Source organism: Aythya marila (genome assembly GCF_965140915.1).
Source record: "Aythya marila genome assembly, chromosome: 2".
NCBI lineage: Eukaryota > Metazoa > Chordata > Aves > Anseriformes > Anatidae > Aythya > Aythya marila.
In genome coordinates this window covers 19714965-19735458 of record NC_139043.1, presented here as the reverse complement: position 1 = coordinate 19735458, position 20494 = coordinate 19714965, and the positions used below count along the sequence as shown (strand labels likewise).

Genomic DNA, 20494 nt, shown 5'->3' with positions numbered 1-20494 from the left:
GTTTTTGTTCAGTTTCTTCACACCTTGTGAAATGGTCATTCTGCTTTGGCACTTGCACAGCCCTTGGAAACGACACAACTGCGTTTAGCAGAGTGCAGCCTGCACTAACATCCAGGATGTGTTTTATTTGCCTACACATTATCTGCGTTGAAGATTATTAAGAGTTGACTGTATTTAGCTACAATTTTGATTTAAATAATTTGTGCTGAGACACTGCATGATTATGATCAGGGTGATTGTCAGAAACTTTAGAAATATGCATAAATAATGCATTTTAATGTTTTGGCTGCTTATCATCTGCAGTTGTCTTTGGGGGAAAAAACCTCATTGGACCTTGTGGAACTAGGTTTTACATAGCATTAGAGCTCTTTCAGTGTTCATGGACTGCAGTTCTAGAAATTCTGCATTTTACTCTACTGTTTCTACTGAAAATAAAGTAGGGTTGAGATGAAAAAAGAGCTTTGGGCTTTGAAGATACTTATTAACAATTGCTTGCTAAATTGGGTATTCATGTCCATTTAGGGGCGTCACCATGGTTAAGATACATGACTGAGTATAAAAGGTTTTGGAAACAAGGAAAAAGTGATGTGTTTCTGAGTTGTGCATTGATTGCCCTCTTATGTGTAAGAAGGCCACCTGAAAGAGCAATTAAAATATTTTTAGCAGTATCTGTACTTTGTTTGCGGGTTAGTAGTTCACAGTTTTTTAGAAAAACAGAAAAGGAACAAGTGAGAGGTTTTTTTGAAGATGTGAGAACTGGCTCTTCGCCAGTCTTGGTTGTTTTTGATACAGTGATGTTTTCTTAACTGTTGCAGTAATTTCTTCTGGGTTTTTGACACTCAGGAGGAAATAAAATCATGATCAGCTAAACCGATTATAGTCCTTTTGAATCCTAATTCTTTCATCCTTTGAAAATATTGTGTGCAGTCTGATGGCTTTTTCTTTATTTTTAATCAAATTGTTTGTTGGGATATTTTGTTGGGATATGTTGTTGGACCTCCCATTGAAATAGTTTTCTTACAGTAATCCTTATCCACATTTTTCTTTAAGCCTAAAAGGCTTCATTTTGGTGTACAAGTTGTTGCTTTGAAATCTGATGCCGCTGGATGATGATCAGGAATGCTGTGTAACAGCATTCTTTGTGTCGACTTTTCACCAAGACTTCTTTCATGCAGCTGCTTGGGAAAAGGCCAGCTAACAATGCCGTGGTTTTATGTCATCCTTCGGGCCCTCTTCCCATCCCCTGGGTCAGCGAAGGGATCTCCTAAGTCTATAAAAACATCGCATGCTAGCTTCTCTTACTCTTATTATTTGTGTCAGCAGCTCTCCCTGTCAGGTTTTATGGTCTGATGTTTTCCTGGTATTAATGTCTAAGAACATGGATGGCATAATGGTATATGTGCATATTTAGGAGTTTGCATTTTGCAAGAAGTGCTTATCTAAAAAAAGTCCAGGCCTGTTGTACAGATTCACAGGACATCGTGTATGTATTTTTTTTTTTTTTTTTTTTTTTTTACTAAGAAAGGCAGGGAAAGCAGACAATTTTAAAAATATTTTGCCAACCTAAACATACATCTCACCGTATCATCTGTATTATATATTTACTATTTATTTCACTAGTAAATATAACATAGGAAACTACCTTACAAATGAGGAAAAATGTTTAGAGCAAGCTTTAAATAAATGTTTGACATTTCTTTCTCTTATTGTATGAAGTGACTCCTTCAGGGAGTGGGAAGAGACTCGCTAATACCATAGCATAAAGATAAAATTATTAAAGCTATCATCTTACTTAGCAGACCAGTGGAATGTAAGCTGTAGCTTCTTTGAAAGTAAACTACTTACTGTGCTTCCAAATGAAGACCCAAAGAGGATTTTTCATATGGACTAATTCTTTTGTTGGGGAGAAACTATTGGTAAATGCAGATTTTGGTGTATTTCTGTGGAGTGGAGCCTTTTCTTTGCAGATGAACTTTGTTTTAACAGCAGTTTTCCCTTCATTCTGCGCACAAATGACTGTCAGCCACAGTGGTGAGATGCCTAGCAGGTGGTGTGAGCATCCTGTTTTCGTCCATCTTTGAAGAGGGTAAATCAAATAATACAGTGAATAATACTGCATTATCTATAACAATCTCTAAAGCTGTTTGCTAGGTTAAGGAAAGTACAGTATCTCAAGCAGATGAGTCTTCTCTGCAAGTTTTATCATTTTGCCAGGAAAAGGAAGACCAGGGTCAAATCTGAAGCATATGGAATGCCTTACTGAGGAGACACGTAAAAAAAGGTCTAAAATAGTCTTACCCTCTGGCAAATAGGGACAATATTGGTCTTAAGTACATCTCTGCTGTCTGCTGGCTTCACCCTTCAGAATGGGACACAGATGAGTCTTGGGGCCAGACAGCAGATCTGCTGGTGGTGAGGGCTGTGGGTGCAGTTTCCTGTAACCTAGGCCAGCCACCAGCCTCTGCTGTGCTTTTCCCATGACTGCTTGTTTTTTTCACCTGTGGTTTTGCTTATGGTAATCAACCTCAGCGTCTCTTGCATCAACCTGCTGATCTGACTGGAAGGTAAACTTCAGTTTTCCCCCAGGTTTAGTAATGAGATGAATACAATTTTATCTGCCCTGGTACACAGCAATCATCTGCTTCAGGGAAAGTGAAGGGTAAGGTGGGACCTTGCCTTTTGGTGGCAGCTCACAGCTGAAACGGTTTGAGTTGTATCCTTAAAATACCTCCTGAGTGGCTGTAATAAGAAACTAATGTTTCACCAAAGGAAGGTTTTCCCTTGCAAGAAAAATACACTGTCTTGGTTTAGGTGTGAGCTATAGTTACAAACAAAATAAAAGTTCCTCAGTGAGATACAATGGATTCACCAGGAACTGGCACAGAATGTGTACACAATTCTTAGTTTGGAGCTGGTGCAGGCTTAGGAAATGGCCATGACAACCCAGAGCTTGGTTTTGGGGCTGGACTGGCACTGCAGCTGGACCTACGTGTCATTTTGTGGCTCTGGCTTCCAGTCTGCTATCGCTTTCCTGCACAGCTTCAACATGGACTGTGGGATGTGGCCTTACTATAGCGCCTACTCTGTGTGTTGGTTCACTACCTTCTCTATACTTGGGTGGTGGGATGGGTTATTACTGTTAAAGTCTCCTTTTGATACTTTATTGTGATGCAAAGATCATAAATCAAGGCTTTAAAATTTGCAGTGGAAGGTGGTTGAATTTCTTTGCAGTGAAAGTGCTTGTGAATCAAGCTTTGAACAGTTGAACAGTAATTGCAGTGGCAAAAAAAAAACGGATAATGCACTGTCTGCCATTTATCTTCTTGGGTTTTCTTTGTTAATTTTACATTACTTTGTGAAAGTTTGCTTCTAGTTAGCGGGTTCTCTGGTTGCAATAGTCTCTTATTTGCTGGTGGTAAAATTCAAGTTAGCTATTCCCTGTCACTAAGATAATACGCCAACCATTTTTAGTTAGGATTTTGGAGCCTGAAATTTGTCACTCCGAATGATAAGGAATATCAAATACTCAAATTATATTTAAGTCCGTAGTGTTAGAAGTGTTCAGTTACACACCTGAAATCAAAGTCTCACTGAAAAATGTGTAAAATGTGCATAGATTCTGTGCTGGTAATTAAACATTTGGCATGCCGGAGCAAAACCTAAAATTGGCAAAACTCAGTAGTGTGCCTTCCTGAGGAATAAGTCAAAATAAATTAGAAAAAAAAACCAACCAACCAAAAAAAAACTCAAGTGGGAGGCTGGAAGTTTTCATAAGACATACTTGAACTTTGAAGACGTTTTGGCATGCATTTCCAGTTTTTGATACTGGAGAAAACTGTTTCCAGTATTATTGTTATTGAAGTAGATCTTGGGGTTGTTTTATATGTGGTTTTGATGTTGTTTTAACGTTGGTTGAAGTTGTTCCCTGAGATCTCTTCAAAGGAAAGTGTTTTAGCTACACTTGTGCAATGTTATCTTAGAAAGCAAAGTGGATTTTATTTTTGAAAGGTAAGGAACATTTCCTAGAGTTACTGGACTAGAAAGTGCAATTGAAATAAATACAGGGAGTTTTAAATTGGCTGTCACCAGTAGGTTGTCTCTAATAAGCAATAGCCAAAAACTGTTGATATTTTAAAATTTCTGGATGCGGGCATTGGTTGTTGTAGAACAGTGGGATGGCTTAAAGGGAAAGAGGGAGTAAATCTGCTAGCCCTTAGCGTCCTTTTGTGAGTATTTTTCTTCAGCAGTTTCCGAGAAAGCAGTTCTGATCAGAATGCACAGAAACAAGCAGAATCAGGTGCTGATTTGAATCCCGGTAACAACTTTCTTAATTTCTTAGTTTTAAGTTAAAGCCTAAGTTTATATTAAAACAAGAAAACGCATGTTATCATCTGGTACAAATATTATTACTGGGAAATGTAAAATGGCCACCTTCTCTAGGATTGAAAAGCAGTAAGTTAAATAAGGGAAAAAACATACTGAGTTCAGAAAGCTTTAGGAATATTTTACACGATGCTAATACATGCAGTTGCAAAAATGTTTCCTCTTCCTCCCATTTCCAGTTAAAGCTCTCCTGAAGGGAGGTGAAAGTAAAAACAAATTGAGCATGAGCAATCCTATAGTAATAGTAAGACTTTGTTAGCAATTACTGTAAATTGAGATACAGAAAGTTTCGAAGTAAAATTAAAAGGAATGAAAAATAAAACTGTGGCCAGTTGCTTGTATGCAAGATGTGCACTACCAGAGTTGCAACCAAAGAAGCTTATTGATTTAAGTGAGAAAGGGTGAGGGCTATACAGATGATTTTAAAAGGCTTTTAGTAAGTTTTATGATAACAAAAATTATCTGAAAAAAATGGAATTAGGCCCTGGCTGAGATTGGGGAACAATTGGAAATCAGAGTATCCTGTTGGTATTTCTGTCCTGTTCTGGGTGAAGGGGAATGGTAATAACGTAACTTCAGATTCAGCACTAACTAGTAGAAAAAGTTACTGAATGTGTAGAATGGTGATACTAGAGTTTTTTTTAAATCTTAAAACTTGTGTATACAATAATATTTTCCACACTTAAATATTGGGAAAGCTCAAAAGGGCTGGATTTAATTATGTTGGGAGGGGAAGATGTATAGTTGCTGATGAAGTTGATAGCTTCCCTCAAAACGATGTAGTAAGTGATTTGAATGGGAAGTTTACAGTACAGTGTTTATAGCTTACATGAAGTTAATTGAAAAATGTGAATTTAATGGAGCTGTAAGGATTATACATCCAGATGTAAAGTGCTTGCTTCTCTTACTGGTTTGGGTGGGTGTCTCTTCAGAACGTTTTGTCATCGCAGCAGGCAAAGCATCCCTGTCATCCACTACGAAATGACAAACTCAGCTCTGAACATGGCAAGAGGTTCCCTGTTCTGCTGGGATACTGAGTGCTGGGCAGTGTGTGAGAGGAGCTGCCTGAAGAAGGACAAAGCAGCTTCTCTTGGCTGAACAGCAGAATGATGAACGTACCTGCCAAGGAAGAGGAAGGAGGAAAGCACGGGTTCTGGCCTCTCAGCCAGGGGAGGTTGAGCTTGCCAAGGAAAATGTCCTGTTATGCCTGGCTGAATAATCCCTTGGGGCTGTGTGTGTGGTTTAATCCTGCTTCCTAAACCTGGGCTAATACATAGCGAGGAATGCAAGATAGCTGGAGGTAGACTGTGTGTGAAGGATCATATGTAGCCTTACGGCTGTGTAGCCTTGAGATGTTTTCCTAGGGAGGATAGTCCTGGATTTCTGGTTTCTGCTTTCTCTCCTATTTATGCATGTTTGCAGAGTTTTGGATGCAAAAGTCATAAGCAGGAAGCAAAATCCTGGGCTCTCGTTTCTGAGGGGATGAGGGAGGCGTTTTCTCACTGTGTTGTTTAGTCAAGGGCCTTCTTGGTTGCAGAAGCCATTCCAAGTGAAGTCTGTCTGAATGCTGCTCATTCCTTCTTCCATCAGCAAGACAAGAGAACTGTCATGCTGGCCTTGTTGGCTGCAGGTGTCCTTGTTCCCATGCCTTACTTACTGATTGTAGCAACAGTGAGTAGTCTCATTTGACATTAATGAAAAAGGTGATGGTTGTTAGCTTCCTTTTTGGATGTCCTCTGCTACTATCTGGTCCTTGTATGGTGAAAAGGAATGTTTTCACCTCCCTTAAGCCCGTGAATTTTGTGGAGGAGTCTCCAGGCCTCGTGGAGTTCTCCAAGGATGGAGATTCCTCGGCCTCCTCAGGCAGCCAGTCCGTAACTGTTAGGGAACCATTTCTTCCTTATGCTTTCTTCAGGGAGAGCTGCTGAGTGTGTCTCTTACGGTTCACCCAGGTGAGCTGTGGGTTGCTTTCTCATACTTTAATTTTTCTTCAGCAGGGAAGCTTTGTCCAAAGTAACATTTAAGCTGTACTGTGTATGAGCCCTTCTTTTATCATGGGGGCTTTCGAGGCTGGTAGAGAGGGTCACGAGAGTGCTGCAACCTTCCTCATGGTTTAAATTTACATTGGACAGATTGTGACTTTTCAGCAAGGTCAGATCGTGTGGGATCTAGAGAAGATTCTGGAACCAAGTGGAGAAGGACCCTTGTGCTTATTTCCTTGAGCACTTCTGAACCCCTTGTTCAAACAGTGCGTTAGTGCTGTTGTACTTCATTTCATTATATACATCCTGGTAATGTTCTGGTGAGGGATGAAAGTGCCCACAACTGTCCTGGGTATATGACACACGCTCTTTGAAATCAGAATGCATAGATCTTGTATGTTTTGGGACATATTGTTATATTTTTTTATAGTGACAGAGTAGTGGTCAGTTAAAGTTACTTTTGAAACCGGTTTCCTGTAGTGAAAGTTCTTCACTTGTGGCTTAAAATATGGAAAACTCAGTTGGCTTAGTAAGTGATTTTTTTCATGATTCTGGTATATTTTTTTGTATTTATGTCTTTTTAAGTTGGTGTAGCTGGAGAACAATCTTAGTTATGTTCAATGTAAAAGCTTTTGCCATTTGTTTGTGATGGTCTTCAACTAGCTGAAGAATAGGCTTTCAAAATTTTTATCTGTCACTTTTCTGTGGGTTTAATGGCCTTATTAGATGAGTGGTGTTTATATCTGAGTTATTGAGTGGAGAAATAAATATTCACAATTAACACCATATTAATATTTGTTTATCTGTCTGTAGTAAAATGGTTCTGGCGTAGGGCATTGTGCAAGTCTTAGGAAAGTCCTTTTAAATACTGATTCTCTGGAGATATTAAGAGCAGAGAACAAAAAAACTAAGTTTTTATATTTTTTTCCAGTCTGTTAATGATAATTTTAGAATGGTCTGTAGAAAAGTTTTTAAAAACAGCTCGAGCTGGCAGTTTCTGCTTATGTTTTCCTTACTCTCTTACTAGTTTAATACTTTTTCTGTGTGTTATAAAAGTCTACAAACTGTATATGAATAAAATGGAGAAGCAGCACGGATACTGTATTTAGTTACAGATGAGATTCTAGAATGGTATGTTTGCCAGTCTGTGAATGTTGACAGTAAGATTTATGCTTGTACTTTTTCATTTTCTTACACAAACTATGACTATCAATTTAGTAAACTGGAGCATGGGGGAGGATCAGTTGGAAACAGCTAGAAAGGATTTGTGACTTAATAGATAAAGAAAAAGCATGTACCCAATTCCAGACACTAGATACCATTCCAGAGTCTCAGCAGTGGTGTTGTTTTTTGCATTATATGATACATTCACATAAAGATAGTTTACTTGCTTTACCTAATCTAATAATCTGTTAGATTAATTATATAAATGTGAAATTTTATGCCCTTAATGTTCACATACACGTAAGACAGCCAGGGCAGGGGGACAGCACAGTTTCTTTTAAGGTGTACTGAAGGTCTTGTGATGAAAGATTTTCAGTTTTCTTCCTTGGAAAGAACAGAACTCGTGTTAAATGATTAGCAACATCAAACTCACTTTGAGATGGAGTAGCTCTTCACTATGTGATAGCACTCTTGTCATTCTGTTAGTAATGTTGGTATATTTGTCTGTTGGGTTAGCTTTTGTTGAATTTAGCCTAGGATAGGATATGGACAGTTTTTACACTTATGGCAAACTGTCCTCCACTGGAAAAAACTTGCAACTCAGGATCTTAGTATTCAAAGAAAGCCTGAAGGGGAATTTTCTCTCTGAATTAGCACTTTTTCCACTCCTTAAGTGAAATGCTGGAGAATTAGGTATATGTCTTTCTTGAAATGTTGTTAAAACACGGTATGGTAAGTAACTAAGCACTTACTGATGACCCTAAGTTAATTACTTAGAACAGGACTGGATACAGGAGTTGATATGGTTATGAAAAAACAGATTGGCCACATCTTTAAATGAGGAAAAGAAGGGAGTTTGATAGGTGTGGAGCTTTGTGGAGGTGGTGGTGGTGTGGTGGGATTTCTTGCTATAGAAAGAATACATTGGTCTAGTCAAATTGAATGGCTTTGTTTAAATAATAAAAAAGTGTCTTTAAATAGAAAGAAGTCTTACATGATGGTAATGCTTGCACAAATACTAGTTTGTTCAGACAATATTTCCCTGTTGCAGAAATTTGCATCGTTTTTAAGTGCTGACTATGTTAATCCAAGAAATTTTAAAGAACAACCTGTTTTTCCATTTGTGTGTCACTGTTTGTATAAATCATTACTATTTGCAGTCTGTGGGGTATTATTTGTAGGAATTGTCTACACAATAAACTTTAATGTGTTACAGCTCATCTTAACTTTGGCTAATATGAAATGAAATGTAAACATGGTTTAAGTAATTTATGTCTGTAACGTTCTAAATGGTTAAAGCAGTCCGTGGGGAAAAGCGCTGTAAAGGGTTCTTCATGCTATAATTGAAATGTCCTTTGAGCTTCTAGAAAATGTTAAAATTAAATACAATTATAACTTTTTGTAGGTTGGGCTCATGTGGTTTGTGCTCTGTACATTCCCGAGGTGCAGTTTGCAAATGTTTCTACAATGGAACCTATCGTGTTGCAGTCTGTTCCTCATGACCGTTATAATAAGGTATAATTATGTGTCTTTTTATCTATATATAACATATTTATATAACATATATATAACATATTTATCTTAAAATTTGTGAGCTTTAATAATCAAAAACTACACTTCATAAATGTAGTTTACATAAAACTCATGAATGTCTACTGTAAAGCTGTACGTTTCCTTCTGTGACTGATAAATTCAAGAATTAAGAAAGCTGTATTAGGCAATTAAGCTGCAAAGTTATCGGCAATGTCTCGTTGTTCCTTTACAGAGTAGAGACTATTTTGTTAATTACAAATATCATGATCTTTGAATAATAGTTTATTTTGAAAGCCATGTGAAATATTTCCCATATGTAAAAATGTTATTACAGCTTATTTGAAATGTTGTTATTAATTACCACTAAGTCCCACTGGTTTAAGTATTGATAAGATGTTCATAAACATTTCTCTTAGGAAGAACAGCAATGCTAATATGTTAAGGCACAAGCTTGCAGACTTTTGCTCTTGTAAACAGTGTTCACTCTAACAGGATTATTTGCTTGTAGAAGAACTGCTCCTAAATAAGCATCAGTGAGATGGAATGCTTTTGGAAGTGTGGCAAGACTTTATGTACAAGAAAAAAAAAAAAAGTAACTTATTAATGTTCTATCCTGAGAGCTACATTTTTCTGCTTGTTCTTCTGCTCATGCTACCTCTTCTCTAGACTTAACTATCTCTTCCTTCATGTTTTTGTATTTTATCATCCGTAGGCAGCAAACTGTCTGCATTTCTGATTAGTTTTATTACACATTTTTCTTGTGCTGTTCCTTTTACCACCAGTGTCTTTTTCTTTTATGGTGGCTTGTGGACACTGCAAAGAAAGAAGAATAGGCTTTATTACAGAAGAAATGAGGAAAAAAAAAAAAAAAAGAGCATAATTTCTGGTATCCTTTCTACAGGGGAACCAGTCCTTTTCAAGTTGTTTCTGTAACCTCTCATTTTTGTTTCTTTTTTCTCAGCTTACGTCTCTTTTTTCTATTTTTTGTTATGTTGGTCTTTTCCTTGTTTGTTTCACATTCTCATAATTGCAGTTTCCTATGTTTTGCCCTTATATTTACCAGTATATGAGAAAAGCCAAGAGTCAAACTGTGGGTCCTTCTAATGCTTTCTCGTTACATACTACCTGAGTATCTGTATCAGCTTCTTGCTATTGGCTTCTTTCTGCATTGGCAAGAACATGCAACAGTGAGATTAGATGCAGAACTAATAAATCTTTTGTGTTTAGACATAAAGCTGTACAGATTTGCTGTTGCAGATAATTTTTTTTCTCTGCTCAACTTTGAGCCAACAGCGTATCTGTTTTCTCCTTTTTTCCCTATAGTGGTTTCTATATTTGTAGCAGTTCTTTCTTAATGCACTTCAAAAATTTCATTGAATGCTTTGGGTTTTGTATTATGTTGCATCTTTTCCATTGATACTAGTTGACATTAGATGAGTAATTACTTGTAACTTCAAAAAAATGTACTTTGTGTTGTTTAATATTACTTGTTCACAGCATCCGTTGTTCTGTCCTTCTTTAATTCCTTTTTTTTTTTTTTTTTTGAACTTAAGTTACTTCTTTCTTGAACTGTTTCTTCTAAATATATGATGGATAATTTTTCCCCGATGAAATTCTCATTTGCATTTGACTGGTCTGTACTTAACAGTCTTTTTTTTTTTTTTTTTTTTTTTGCTAGATAAATATTAATGGCACACAGATCATGTGGAGTTCCTGCTGTTGTCTAGCTTTTCATTTTCTGCTTTTTTGGCTGATGTTCTGATTAGACTCTGGAAAATAGGCCCAAAAGCTACTTTCATACAAGCCAATAGAATATATCTTAAAATATACTAAGGTAATACATCAGAAATTGCAAGGCTTGGGACCAAACTCCTAGCCTACAAGTTGTTATTGTTAGTTATTTTTTGTTCTTTGTTTCAGAACACAGACTTTATGAATTTTATTTGGCCTTTTTGGTTCAGGGAGATAGTAATTGTGGATGTCAGGAGAATGAAATTACTAAAGTGCAGTCGATGCAGTGTACCTGATGAAATCCATCTGACTTCATTGCCTAGTCTAGTTATACAGGACAGAATGTGAGAGGGAGTCACTGATGGGGCAAGCCCAACTTTTTGAATAAATCTATAGCCAGTGCTGAGTTTAGTCCTGCTGTGGCTATGCTGCCACCAGGTCCTGAGTAGTTTTGAGCAACACCACCAAAATCAATGCAACTCCTAATTTCCTTTTCAGATAGCCTGCAACAACTTCACCACCTTGTTACTTAGTATAAATTGTATTTATTTAAATGATGGATTTTTTTTTAGATCAGCAGTTTTGTAAAGCATTTAGCTCTGACTTTATCAACTTAACACATACTGTTTAGGAGGAAATGGGAAAGAAAAGTTTTTTTCTCTTTAAATTACATATGGCAAAAAGTTCTTAAGACATAACTTCTTAAGACATTTTGAACAAATGTTCGTATTTAATTAGGGGAAAAAAAACACACTAGAGCTGCTTGCCTTTTTAGAGAGGTATAGTGCCAATTTCATTCTGTCAGTCAACTCAGGTTGGAAAGAAATGATTTTAAAGAGGGATTTCATTTCCTGTGAAGTCTTAAGTAATTCTGTGTATGTGGTTGGGTAAGTGTGGGAAGCTAGCATATGGGATTGGGGGAAAACATGGATCAGTGAAAATTATCATATGGGAGAATTCATACCATGGTCTTTAAAATCAAGACAAGCTTCTTTGGAGCTTTGCCAGGAGTTAATACTTCATGTAGGATTCTCTGTGCAGTTGTTTCTTTAATGAATACTGCAAAATATGCAAGATGACAAAGTACAAGAATTTTGAATACAAGTAAAAACACAGCTGACACCAAAGCACGAGGCTTGTTAATATAAAGGCGTTTGGCCACTATTTCCATGATGTTTACCTATTTCTGGGATAAAAACCTTCACATTGTAGAGTGAATCCCTTGAGTGGCCTGATTAGTGAGGTAACTAAGAGATGTTCTTCTTACTCAGTTGCTTCCGAAAAGAAATGGACCAGTAGTTGCTTCATGAAGTAGGTGTTTTTTTTTAATTCTTGGATGCTTATGTATGGATAATCTCTTATTTTATGTGAGCTTTATTTGTCTCTTTTAGGTTCATTTGAAAGTAAGTGGTCATGGAAGAGGCTCCAAAAGCAATAATTATATTCAGAGTTGATTAAAAATAGGTGCATTTGAAGTTCCTTGATCCACCTAGTAGTAAAGGTAGCTGATAAACTTCCATGTCAGTATTTGCTACAGCAACGAGAAATTTCTGGACAAGTTCTAAGTTTGATTCTATAAGCTGAGAATGCTTTAGGGTAGCTGTTACAATTAGAGGAAAAAGCTTCCCAAATTCTTTTTTTTTTGGTAAGGCTTTCCTTGCCTCATCTTACCTTCTGTCTTTTTTTTCAGAGGAGGTTTACAGTTTGAAGAGTATTCATAGGAAAGGAAAGGCAGCTTTGCAAAATGTCTATTTTGCTGTTAAAGAAACAAGAATATTTGTCATGTTTTTCTAGTAAGATTTCCTTGTGGAGTGCAAAGCTCTGTGTAATGCCTTATTTTCTACTGAGCTTGGGAAAAGTTTAAGTACTCTTTTTCCCTTAAAACTTCTGAAGAGTAGTGCTGGGATATAGAGACGTTTTACACTTCTGAATTCAAGAGGCTTCAGGGAAGGTGTGGCAATTGCACGGCTTCGCAAATGGGTAAAAATCTTCACTTTTCTGCTTTCTGAAAGGAAGATAAAGCTTCTCGAGCTTCAGGAGCTGTTTGGGCATCCAAGAGAAGATAGAATTATGAGAGGCTGAGCTTTGGAGAGGACTCCCAGCCCATGTTGGGATGGGAACATGCATCATCTTTGGCCCTGTTTCATGTATAGGATTAGGAAGTGGGCTTTATACTTCTGACTGTTGTAGGAAGCATGGAAGTTCATTGAGCTTCTTAAAATCTGTAGGCAGTCCACAACGTTGTTTAAATTTGTTTGTAGTGTAGCTAGTCAGTCATCTCTTTTTTTTTTTTTTTTTTTTTTTTTTCAGTCATTTTACTGTAAATCAGTCTAAGGAGTCCTGAAGCTCACATCCTAAACACAGCGTATAGTATTGAAAAACAGGGCCTGTGTCCTTACTAAATGGAATGCTTATACCACTTCTTGTTCTGAGCTACAATGAGGAAAAATTTTAAGGCAAAACTCTAGGGAAAAAATACTGAACAGTAACGGGAGCTTGAGTTTTATGGGTCTGTTGAACTCTGCTTATAGAGGGTACCTTACTTTGAAGTGACTTAGGAATAGTTACTTAGATGCAGTTGATAGATTTTATGAACAAAATAGGTCATCATTTAAATATGTCAGGTATGATTTGGAAAGCCAGAGCGCAGCCAGTCTCAGCCCATGCCAAATGACTGACTTGCCTGTATGCACTACTGTGACGTACAGAGGGGGCAAGGCAAAGAATCAAGTCCCCCTTTCTGAGCCTTCAAATGTTTCTGGTTGTTGGGCTGTATTATCTGTAGGGTATAATGCTTCCTAAAAGCCTAGTGAAAACAGTGCAAGAACGACTCATCTCTCCTGGAGCTTTGCGTAGTAACAAAACTGCTTTACCTGATGTTACGTGTTGTAGATAGCTCTGTCCCATTCTGTTCTGATTTCAGAATTTCACTCATTTTCACTTCTTTCTAAACAATACTTGTTTTGCATTACATCCTTTTCCATTTTTAATCTCAATGATGTTTTGGTGTATTTTTCTTACACTGTATTTTCTACCACCATTGTTGGTGTTCTTTTTATTTATTATTCTACTTGTTTTCTTTGCAATGCAATCACAGGAAGTCAGTTACAGCTTAAATGGTAGACAAAGGAGAAACCAAATAAAATTTGTTTCTCCTTCACTAACCACCAAAGATCTTCCAGTGGGATTTTTACACAGGTAGAAACTGTTGGTGCTTGTCCCTTCAGTACAGTTCTGTCTAATTTAGAAATAGGCACTTGACTGTACTGATGCTGGAGGATATTTTCAGTAAGAATCAACTGTTAAATAGTTAAGTTTTACTTGGGCCATAGTTTGCAACTGATGATATAAATGTGACGTGATAAATCTCTCCAGATGGTACTTTGGTAATTAGAAGAGTAAATGGGAAGAAATGTAGGATCCTGGTAATACACACACACTGAGAGAAATTCTGTGAAAAGATTTTCAGGTAAAGAGCAGGTTGTTTTCATTTTAGCTTGTTTTTAAGCTTGAAATGGGCTTGTTGTATTAATTTAAACTTGGTTTAGAGAAGGTTCTTGCTTGATGAGTTTCTATGATGCCTATAATTAAGCAACATTTACAGGTAACTGAACAGCACGTGCTATGGGACTTCTGAAAACCTTTTTTACACCAAATGCACAAATAGAAAAACTTCAAGCTGAAAATTTTGTTGGTAGCTTTGTGTAGAGGTATGCAGATGTACTGTACGGTATGTACTGCATTAGGCACTCAGTCTAGTGAGATGTTTCTGAATGCCATCAGTACAGGTAACGTTAAATGATTGTGACCTAAAAGTACATGAACTCAAACTTGAAAGCAAGAAAAATCATGAAAGCTAATGGTATTAGCCTCTGGTTGTTTGAGCATTTTGGCTGAATAGGTAGCAGCATAGAATTTAAATAAGTATTCATATTGCGTTAGTATTGATGAAGTGTTACAGGTGATCTCCATTTACAAACAAATGTAACCAGACTTTTACAAAAAAAAATCTTATATAAAGTTACATGCAGAATTCAGCGGTTCTTACCGTAGAGTCTCCGTCGAGTAACGCAGAACTTATTTGTATGCTTTTTATCATGTTAAGTATTTTCTTTTTGGTAGACCTGCTATATTTGTGATGAGCAAGGCAGAGAAAGTAAAGCAGCCTCTGGTGCTTGCATGACGTGTAATAAACATGGATGCCGACAAGCTTTTCACGTAACGTGGTAAGTGTATTTTATTATTTAACATCTCTGAAAGAGTTTTCTAGAAAGAATCAATTGTATACTATGTAGTAAACTCTTTCTTTACTCAAAAACATTCTAAATAAATACAGTAAAGTGGCTTGTGTTGAAATACCTATCTCTGAGAATTTACTAACTATATGACAGTGGTAGCATATACATCTACGCATTGCTGTGAGCTGCAAAAGCTGTCTGATAAGACACCCTTGTGTTGGATTAAGTACTCTGTGCTCTTGTGAACAAGGTTTAGTGTTTCTTGTTCTATGGTGGTTTTTTTCTGATGATGTTTTATAGGATACAGGAATGTGAAGACATTGCTTACCTGCTAGCTGATTTGATGTTTACTTTGGGTTAGGCAGTGGAAAGAATGTTGAAATATACATAAAAATGCAGTAAAGTGACTGCTGCTGGTATAGATTTCCAAGCATTTTAGGGTAATTCACTTCACTAGCTTTATCTAGATGGTACACATCCATCCTGAACTATTCATTTAGGTTTCATCTATAGCTGCTGGATAAAAACAGCCGTGTCCATCTGATTCATTCTCCTTCAAGATACTGTGGATGGCAAGCATTCAGGAGATGGTTGTCTCTATAGGTTTCTAAAAAGAGGATGGATAATAAGATGAAACCTCATGTAAAAGGAGACGAAGGGAATTCTACCCCAAGATTTCCAGGGGTTATTTGTTTTTTCAAATTCAGATGAAGCTATTTTATAATAGATAGCAGATTTACACAGGCTATCTGGGTACATTATCTATGAATTTACTCATCTGCTTTATGAGTGCCCCAGTATGCTTCATCATTTCTGTGTGCTAGCTCAATCAGGGAAATGGTATTTGCACACCTACTTCAATGTGTTTTCTTCAGTGTAATCAAGAGATACTTTGAATGCCATGTGCAGATGACGTTCTGATTTCTTTGCAACTCTGCACATCCTCATTTGCAGTCAGGGCCTCTCTGTGGTTGTGTTTTTTGATGTGTTCCCCCCTCAGTACTTGAGTATCTGGCAGGATGTTGAGGTCTTCATTCATAACCATCTAATCTCTCATTAAATGTCATCAATGTCAAGTTTGGTTTTATGGTGACAATGGATTTTTCTCCTGAAAACTTGTTTACCATGTAGAGAGGTTACATATGAATGTATCATCTATTGTATTTTTTCCAAAATGATGTTATCAGTGAGTGTAAAAAGAACATGAGAATTGTGTTCAAAATGAAAATACCATTCCTAATCTTAACATTTCTTAGGTTTTTATTTAGTTGTGAACAGGTATGTAACAAAATATCTAGCCGGAGAGTTTTATTACTATGGATATTGAAAGGCTTCTGTAATGTTTATAACAGGGCAGGAAAATGTGAAAACTACAGAAAGGAGAGGTCCAGGGCAAGGTGTGTCAGTTTTGAGTTGACAAAACTAATGTCTGAAGAAGAATGAGCTTGAGCCCATCCATTTTTGTATGAGGAGCTTAGAATGGCAAATCATAGCTTAAAGAGATCCTGCTAAATGTTTTCTGTAGCTGGTATCTGCTGTAGGTGTGCATGTATTTAGTAGACAGGATCTCTGGCTTGCCCAAGAACGTAATGTGTAAATAAGGGGACAATGACTTTTAAAAGCAATGAAAATAAGCTTCTGTATATGTTGTTCTTTAGTTTAAATACTTGCTTGCATCATTCTGACTGTAACTTTGCATTATTATGCTAATTAAAGTGATGCAGAAAATGAAACTGAATATTTGTTTTTTCAATATCGAAGTTGGCTTTGGTACAGAAAATAAATCAACATTACAAATGGTGCAAAGCAAATTTGATTGGAAAAATGTAGTAGAATGAGGTAATATTAACCCAGGGAAAGTGATATTATAAGTCATTTTCTTTTAAAAAAAGAAATTAACCTGCCACAGTCTTTTAAACCAATAAAATAGGGTTTGATTTATTATGTCATTGAAGTTCTATTAAAAAAAAAAAAAGTAATTTTCCTGGTAGAGTGTAGAAGGATATATGCAACTTTAGAAAAAAAGTCTTCTTTGGATGCACCGTACAGGCTAGGTTTTTTTTAAACAAACACAAACAAAAACAGTAACAACAAAACCCTGTTCTTTCTTGACTTGAATTTGAGCTAATAAGCAGCAAACAGTTGACAAGGATTGGTTTATTTACTTGTGGGAGTAGCTGCATAATAAATGTAAATTCAAGCTATACATTTGTGTGAGTAGCTTATAGACTTAGGAAAAAAGTATCATGTCTAAATATAAACCACAACTTTTTCACTGGACTGCAAAATTGGGTAGGGTGCTGGCATGCTGGTACAAGTCACTTAGGTTGAAATCTCTCCTATTAAATGCAGATGCAAGTATCTGTACATTATCAGCTGTGATGCTTTGGTACAAGCTGATGTTGTTTGATTTATTTTATTTTTAGTGCACAGTTTGCAGGACTTCTTTGTGAAGAAGAAGGCAATGGTGCAGATAACGTCCAATACTGTGGCTACTGTAAATACCATTTTAGTAAGCTGGTAAGTATTGGTTATGTTCTGTTACTAAATGGCACTAACTTGTTTTTTTCACTCTGAATTGCTATTAACACTAGCAATAACATTTTCATGCATCTCAGAAAGTAGATTGGATTTTTCTACAACAATGTTTTAATTGCCATTATAGAAGTACTAGCTAGAAATGTTTTTGTAAGTGGTTACTTTTCTAAATAGGTGTTTTTTCCCCCTCTGCAGAAGTAGCATGCACAGTAGTTTTTAGGGTGTTTTCTAATATATACTAGTAGTAGATTTTTATACTTTAAAAATATCTGATTTCCTTAAATTCCTGTAATGTTTTCCTTTGCTATTTTTTTCAGTTGGCTTCTAGCAATTTAGTCCATTTTAGAACAATCTAGAAAATATTTTTTTTCCTTGCTGTCCTGTATATTGAAATATAAAGAAGGCCTCAATTTCTTTTTCCTTCTGTCACTCTATTTTTACTGTTTTTCCTTTTGTGCTGTCTCCACTGTGTAGTCAGTGGATATTCCCTAACTAGTAGTTCTCCAAAACACAACCTCAAGGAAGTGACTTGAGGTTTATGTTTTTTTTTTTTTTTTTTTTTTTTTAAAAAAAAAAAGAAGAAGAAAAAAAACAAACACCTTTGACATTCCTCAGTTATTTCAGTAGATTCTTGAGCTACTTAGACCTCTTGAGCTTTTCATTTCACTTCTTAACACCAATTTAACCGTTCCAGATGTGTGTGTGTGTGTATGTGAAGGATGTATATGTGAATATTGACCTATGAAAATTAAATATACATGTATAGACTTAAATTCATATGCAACTGTAAATATGGTTAAACATGTTGCTTACTTGTGGAAAGAGTGGAATATTTGAGACTTCTGAACAAGTTGCAGTGAGGTAAAAACAGGGTCAGTGAGTCGTTTTAGATTTCTAGAAGATAAGCTTGGTGAGGTTAGCTCTGTGCTCTTGTGAATATTGATGAGTTTGCTTCATAATGAAGATAAGTCAGGGCTTTCCAGATCCTATCTAAGCTAAGACTTTTTTTAAAAAATCTTGAGCGAGGTATATAAAAAGAACAAAAAAGGTGTTTATTACTTAGCAGTGAAGGCAAACTCTTATTACACTATTTCGTGTTTGATTTGAATGTGCCAGTGCAGCTGTGATCGAAAAACACGTATGATTATTCAAAATGTAAGATTAATGAGCAAGACGCAGCTTAATATTTGACATATAATTAGTTAACTTTCCATTATGAAACCGTAAGAGCAGTAAAGACTGGCAAGATCACGTTAGTGTTCTAGTGTTTCTTGAGGGATATTTTAACTGTTGATGCCTGGCAAATGCAGGTATTTATTATCTGTTACTGATGATGGTGGATGGGGTGTACCTACTGTACCACTGAAAACTTTGGAATAGCACTGACTTGAAATTCTTTATGCTACCTCAGTTATGATACAATAATTTACACGTTTTAGGCACTGGCTAACATGAAATATTTCTAGTCTCAGACTAAGCTCTCAAATGTTATGGAAATGCAGGCAATTATGTGCACTGCCTGTAAATGCATACATGACCATAGCACCCTGCGGTTTTTGTAAACAATTTAAATGAAAATATTGCAGAGAGGTCACTTGAATAATAAATTATGAAGCCATAAAACAACTCTGTCAGATTATATTTTAGGCATGTGGCAGTGTTAGCATTGTGGCTTCAGGTGATACTCGTTTGAGCAGCAACTTTTCTATTTTTGAAAACCTTTGAACTTTTGGAAGGTGGTATGTCTCATTTCTTTGTTGGAAGCATATTTTGCATAGGAGATCTAAAAGTCAGTATGAGGGTAGACTTAAGAATAGGATGTACAACGGGCAGTCCTGTTAATTGTACTCATGTTGGTTATTTCTTGGGTTTTCACTAACTGAGGTTTTTGTTTCTTCAAGCAGTAAGGCATTTTATCAGTTGAAATGCTTTATATTTTTTTATTTATTCAAATGATTCCTTTTTTATATCCATAAATATGTTTTCTCTTTTTAGAAAAAGAGCAAACGGGGATCTAATAGGTCATATGATCAAAGTTTAAGTGATTCTTCCTCTCACTCTCAGGATAAACATCATGAGAAGGAGAAAAAAGTAAGTGGATTTGTCGTTGCTAATTATGTGGCACATCTGCTTAATAGTAGCACTTTCTGATAAACATTTAAATAACTTTTGCTGAAAGGCATGAAGGAAATTTTGTTCCTGGAGCACTGAATAACACAGATGACAAGCTAGAGGTGCTAGGGTCCAATGAGGAAACATCTTCAGGCGCATTTGTACATGCTCCTTCATTTTCCTGTTTATTGTTTCAGTGTGCATCCCAAAACCAACATCTGTTGGGAAGGTTGTTTCCACATAGCTTCCTTTGATTTAGTTTTTCCCATAGAAATCTTTTTGTTTTAGTCTTTGTGACTAGGTGGGAAAGAAAAAAGGGAGTAGACATTTTAGGAAATGTATGGGCAGTGAGGTGCATCTAATTCATTACGTTTTTATCTGTTGCACCTCTTCTCGTATCAAAGAAGTGACATCTGTTGTTCACACATCTTAGTGGTACTGGTGGTCATGCCTGCTGTCACAGCAGAATACTTTGTCGGTCACCAGGGAATCTTCTGGTGAGGGTGCAAAGACCATAGCTAATCACTAACTTCTTGTCAGTGGCAGATTCTTTCAAGAATTTAAATTCATATTAAGAAAAAATAAATTGTGATGATTATTAGTTTAACACAAATTTGCATTGCATCTTTGTTTATCCTCCTTTCTGAGAATACATGCAAATCTGCTCACCTGCTTACATTCTTTACAGCTAACTTAATAACTTTTCTGAGTATGGGTGGTCTTAATTTTGTATTATTAAAAAGCATAACATGAAAATTTGAAATAAAAAATATACGTTGACCAAATATGTGCTGTATGGAGGAGCTATATTTA

The 20494-nt window shown here is 36.3% G+C and overlaps 1 protein-coding gene across 8 annotated transcripts in view; it reads left to right on the top strand.

Moving 5' to 3' along the window:
* Positions 1-20494, top strand: part of MLLT10 (MLLT10 histone lysine methyltransferase DOT1L cofactor) — a 116963-nt gene that overhangs the window by 23503 nt on the left and 72966 nt on the right. For 7 of the 8 annotated variants that reach the window (XR_014316924.1, XM_082753483.1, XM_082753482.1 and 4 more), the window contains 4 exons: positions 8935-9044; positions 14916-15019; positions 17458-17551; positions 19565-19660. Coding sequence is in view for 7 of the 8 variants with exons in the window: in XM_082753483.1 (XP_082609609.1) it covers positions 8935-9044; positions 14916-15019; positions 17458-17551; positions 19565-19660 (404 nt within the window). In the remaining variant the exon portion in view is untranslated. The remainder of the gene's footprint in view (positions 1-8934; positions 9045-14915; positions 15020-17457; positions 17552-19564; positions 19661-20494) is intronic. The other variant, XM_082753484.1, reaches the window with a different exon arrangement.